This window comes from Salvia miltiorrhiza, chromosome 3 (assembly GCF_028751815.1).
Source record: "Salvia miltiorrhiza cultivar Shanhuang (shh) chromosome 3, IMPLAD_Smil_shh, whole genome shotgun sequence".
NCBI classification, from domain to species: domain Eukaryota; kingdom Viridiplantae; phylum Streptophyta; class Magnoliopsida; order Lamiales; family Lamiaceae; genus Salvia; species Salvia miltiorrhiza.
Genome location: NC_080389.1, coordinates 38,268,575 through 38,274,574, shown reverse-complemented (window position 1 = coordinate 38,274,574; position 6,000 = coordinate 38,268,575). Strand labels below are relative to the sequence as shown.

Genomic DNA, 6,000 nt, shown 5'->3' with positions numbered 1-6,000 from the left:
ACCTCGATCTGCTTGGCAATCTCCCTCTCTCTCTCTCTCACACACACACACACAAATCCATGTAGTCATGAACCAGCTACAATACTACCAGAACCTTTGTTAGACATGAAACCTACACAGAAACATGAGGATATGCAAAGTGGGCTTTATAATCCCACAAAATGCAAAATTTAAGGCCTCTGATGTAATCTCCACCCAAAAGAATATATAAGCACATAAATTCAAACATATAAGGCCATATTATTCAAAAAATGTGGTATAATTTGCCCCCTCGTCATGATTGTTTTGAAGGATAAAGTTTTTACAGTTTCCTTTAAACAATCATAGAATTTACACAAACCACACTGATGAGTATCACCTATATCTTCGACCATGGCCTCTCTCATTCCTTCTTTTCCTCACTGATGTTGATCTCATTTTCTGAGGAGCTTGGTTGCGTTTCAGTAGTAGTAGTCGTTGTCACCGCCGCAGCCAACGGAGGAGTAGAGGATTCCATCAGGCTGGCAGCTATTGCAGCTTTCAAATCCTCATCTTCATCATCTAGTAACATTTGTGCATCATCATACTGCATGTAGGGATCAGAAAGCTGCTGCTGCTGTTGCTGCTGCTGCTGCTGCTGCTGACCAGTTACCTTCTGTGTTCTTGATGCCGTGTTGCACGACTTGGTGATCCTCTCCGCGTCTTCAGGTAAAAGCCACTGCCCGAACCCGTTGGAGGCTTCGGAGGATGTGACGAGGCATTCCTTTGGGAAATTTCCTCTCACTAGGAAAATGCTCCACCCAAAGCCCTTCAAAGAGTCCAGGTAAGCTGAAAGGTAGAACTTCGAGAGGTGCTCCGGTGCTGGATAGAGGCTGTCAAAATTATACCACTCTCCATTAACTTTTCTAATACAAAACCAATGGTCCTGCAAGTGACAAATAAAGGCATTTTCCTTCTCGGGATCTATTTGAGCTGGCTCGGCCACCGGGCTATCAAGGGGAATGACTTGCAGATCCCACACTTCCAAAGCTTTTTGTAGAACCTACCAGTAGAGAAGCCATAAACAAAGTAATCAATATATTTGCAATTCTTGTACAGAATATATTTATCTTGCATTTGAAAATTGGGTAGGACAAATAAGCTTTTTTAACATCTATGATGATAAACACTCCATACAAGTATGAAGCCTAAAGCTTCTGGTTGGCTCCTTATCTATCTTCTTGGGGTCTAAGGTTACATATTCTGTTTAGAACAGAAGAAACATGCACTCATGGTTCATCACTGTCGATAGTTTCCTAATTGATTGTATAACTAAGCGCAAAGCACAAACAAATTACTCTAATATCCCAGAACGTGACTAGTGCATATCCCAGATCCATGTCGCTGTGTCTGCTAATTCACGAATCATTTACAGCATGACATTAATTCCTGGCTCGGTCATCTAAGATCAGATCAGCCAGTCACAAAGTGCTGATTAAAGTTCCAAACCCTAGTGTCCCGTTATAAAACTTCAAGCTTACCATGCATTACATGAACGTACCACTCAATTATATCTCTTCATCACTCTTCAATATTCAAGACCACATTCATTTTATTCCTCAAACACAATCAGCATATACATAAAGAAGGGAAGAGGGGCTGCACGTAGAAAATGACGTAGAAAACACATTACACTACTGCACAAATGTGGTTTACTAAATTAGAAACCAGAAATAGAAAGGGCGCCAGTGTGAGCCGAGCTTGTCACCAGTTACTTATAATTACTCATGTGAAACGAGCAACGCATGTATGGGAATTGCAAAATGGGGCATATGCAGTCAGCACACTAAGCTACTTCTCAGCTATTCGATTAATGAAAATGGCTTTCCCAGATATCGTATAACCCCATTCAAACAGAATGAATGAGATGTAACAAAATAGGTCCTAGAAAATCAGTATTACTCAAAAATAGCATGATACTGCAGACTCAAAAATAGGTCCTTGAAAGAAACCCTAGACTCAAAAACACAAACAATCTACACAAACAAACAAGAAATCAAATTCGCATTACGTATTTACATTACTTGTTCCGTTAGATTTGCATTCTTGATTCTTCAACTAAACCCTCGTAAATTCACCATATATCAAAATTATGAATGATAAACCAAAGACAGTCCAAGTTTTCACCTAAAACCGATCAAAGTAAATTCTATTTCTTTACCCACAAAGAAAAGGTAAAAAAATTGAAACACACACAGAAAAATACAAGATACGCCTATAGTATCAAAAGTGTTCTTGAGCCAATTGAAAACAGAAATCTGCATATTTGAACTTTTCAGAAATGAGACCTGGATGCTGAAGTCGCCATCGAGAGAGACATTATGCGAGAGTTCGGGGAGAAAATCTCCGGTGACGGCGCCGAGCATCATTTGCCGCTCCGTACGATCTAGATCGGAGGCCAACGCCGCCAAATCGAACTCCGAGAAAAAGGGGCCCTGCAACACTGTGTTCACGCAATGCACCGCGCACAGCTTCGACTCTTGTACCTCGTGGTACAACATCCCCCCGTTGCTGGCCCCTCCCCCTCCCCCTCCCCCTTCTGCGTTACTACTCATTCTCTCTCTCTCTCTCTAAACCCCAATCACCGTTTCTAACCTAGATAAATTGCAGCGATGGAGTTCAGTTGCCTTTTTGTTTGTGAATTGTGATTAACAAGGAGACAAACATAATCAATATCTTTTTCCAAGAAAAATTGATCAATATTTCATTTGCAAGTTTAAAAATTTATATTAAACCCATATAATCTCACTTATTGCATGAGGGATTGCTAATTATACCCATAATAGTGACTTATTTACTTATATAATTTGTATTAACCCCCCATTTTGCTATATAATCTCATTTATTGCACAACAATATAATTATATTGCTCTCTCTGTCCCTCAAACATCTTCCTCTCTTTCTATTTTGAATTGTCTCCAAAACATCTTCCTAGCCTACTTTTAGAAATAATTGCATTCACTCTTACTCTTATAATCTTCACTTTTTGAGGAATCATTCTCCATTCATCAATTACGCAACTAACTTTTATTAGAACTCGTGCCACACTTCCTTAGGAAGATGTTTGGGGACGGATGAAGTATTGTTTTTATATTGACATCAATTTTCAGTATTAAAATTTTTATAATTCTCTCTTAATGTATTGCTATTATTTTAATTAGTATTTAATACAATTAAAAATAGAATGATTAAAAATAATAATAAAATAATATGATTGCTTGGTTGGAGTGGTCATTGATAATCTCTCAAAATATGTGTGGTTGGGTTTAAATGAATATTCATGATGTGGAAGAAAGATAAATCAATTAAATATTAAGAGGTTGGATAGTTAGGGTGATTGCTAATAATGATAGTTGAATGATTTCAATTTCTTTTCATTAAGTTTAATCTATTTTTATTTATTTTTTTAGGCTAAAAAAGTTTATTCATTTAAATAGGCACGTACAATATCAAGAAGTCAGAAGACTCACAACGGATAGCTCGACCTCCTAATAAATACATGATGATTTTGTTGACATATCACCGCGCATGACAAAAATCAAATATAATATGTGTTGCAAATACAAGCTTGCTAGGGATACTACAGTAGACAATATATGAGATGAGATTACAAAAGAAATAAGTTGAGTTGAACGATTACAAGCAAACAAATCTCGTGAAACGGAATGTGGAAAGTCGAATCTATGTGTCTTGTATCTGCAAGACGATATACACCCCTGTAATGCTCACGATTTGGCTTTGTAGTTCTCAAAGATAAAACGGATTCATTTCGTACGTAGCAACACCATAGACCAACAAACTTCGACGAACCGGTACGAGGCGAGAGCTGAGCTTTGACTAGTGTAGTGAGTATGCAGAACTGTTATGCAAATTTTTATGTTGTTGTTCTAATGCAAATGATTGTCATATTTGTGAGCACAGTCCAATTATGGGATGAGTATGTTGATTTATGGTCAGATATAACTCATGAGAGGTTACCGATGTTACTCCCACGTTGTCATCAACTTTAGGAGATCAACAGGCGGATGAGTTCTCATACGCACGAATAGACCCAACGGATTGGGCTACGATTTACTGGGCAACAAATGAATGGTCCAAAACTTAAGCCCAATGGACTTTAAGGTCTGACACAAAGACTAATTACCAAGATCCAAGTCCATGGATCCCGAACTGAGACTGCGACCGGAGCATGTGGTCGAACGTCGAATGTCGGGGCCGGGCAAGCAATGGCAACGAGGTGGGCGTGGGCATGCATGTGGCTTCACAACCCATCACTTATGCATATGATTATTACATGCATCAATGTAATAACTTATACATACTATTAATCAATGTTAATTAATCAATATGGGATAAGCATTAACTTATATGGCCAACTTTAAATAATTTATTTCCCACACACCAAAAATGAGTAAATAAATATACCACAACTATCCATTCATAATGTAGATCGATTCTATGTCATTTAATTCTACAAAATTAAATGTCTCGTTACTCGAAAAAATTGATCAACATTGTTATTCTCAAAATCAAATTTCCAACAATCCCTCCACATAAGTGGAAATAGCCTAATACAATATGCAGACACATAACTTTGTCCTCAAGAGACATTAGTGCATTAGCATAGGTGGTTTGCGACCTTAAACCATCATTAGTCAAAACTATTGGATATATATGTGGATTGATAGAACTCGGTGTCATTAAACCATTCCTCATATATTGGTGTATACTGTGACAATAACATCAACACAATAATTTTCCAACCTCAATTCATTCTCACGATTTTGTCCTTTGCAAGCCATGGATAACTCTTTAAATTCATATAAGTGTTAAAAATTAGTGTGGCCTCCACGTCTCACTTATATAAGTTAGTATTCCCACAATATCCTCTCAGATTTAACCTTACCACTAAACATGTTTTTACAATAGATTTGACTTGTCCTCCATCAGCCCTTTCTCTTTGAGGTATTCATTCCTCACGTCAGATTCAGTTTGGGGCTTTACTACTCCCTCCATCCACGAAATTTATTCCACAATTTCCTTTTTCGTATGTCCACAAAAAATATAACATCTTCATTTTTTAGTAGTAGAGTTCACACAACTCATTTGCACCTGCAACGAACTTTGGATCATTATGACAATATGACTTAATTATATGTGGTTTGACATTGTCTTGCTGGATTATAATGTCTTTGCTAGTGTGGCAGACCATTTAACTTTTATGGTAGGTATAATCTGTTAAAATCATAACAGAACAATTACTATACTTGTGATCATAGCATGCTTTGTAAGAAAAGAACATAATATTTAACTAAATGATGAATGCATGTGCATCTGATAGTAACAAACCTGATTAATTATGCATGGCTTAATGACTTCTTAACTTTTGTAATAGACTGTATTAGCTTAGTCTCCAATGTGCCTCTAGTTCTATGTGTCGCCTTATTTGTTTCTCTTTAATCCATGTTCCTAATAAGCTTTTGCTAACATTCAACTTTATTGCCATTTTTTGAATTGTAGACAGAAAGATAAGGCTTTTACATTTTCAATATCAAGTTGCCATCTATCTTTATGTTGTTTACCTTGCTCCTTTGTTGTCTTCAAGTCGACAAGTATGCCCACTTCAAGTTGATGTCTCGTCGATGTCCATAGGACCTCACGGTTTTCTTGCCAAATTTGTCTACGCATTCTTGTTGGGCGCCACGCCTTGAAACTCCATTGACGGTGTTCTGCAGCAGCTACTGTGCAACTTTATTTTTCTCATCTTTAGTTAGTTTAGCTCTTTTTCTTGGATATGCCATCTCTCTTAAAATGGCTAGGAGTAAATGGTGTTTTTGTAATGAATGTTGGTATGCAGCAACATATTTAAGGAGGAGTTTGAATTGTTGGTTTTGGTTTTGGTAGGAAATTAAGTTTTGGTGGTAATAATTCCCTCCAACACTTTTAATCACATCAATATACTTGAAATGCTTATTTTAATAA

The 6,000-nt window shown here is 37.2% G+C and overlaps 1 protein-coding gene across 1 annotated transcript; it reads right to left on the bottom strand.

Moving 5' to 3' along the window:
• Window positions 1–216: 216 nt before the first annotated feature.
• Window positions 217–2,754, bottom strand: LOC131016595 (ataxin-3 homolog). Its single transcript, XM_057945305.1, has 2 exons — window positions 2,307–2,754; window positions 217–1,021 (listed from the first exon to the last, which is right to left on the bottom strand). The coding sequence occupies exons 1-2, from the start codon at window positions 2,571–2,573 to the stop codon at window positions 383–385; spliced, it is 906 nt and encodes a 301-aa protein (XP_057801288.1). The 5' UTR covers window positions 2,574–2,754; the 3' UTR covers window positions 217–382.
• Between the last annotated feature and the right edge of the window lie 3,246 nt (window positions 2,755–6,000).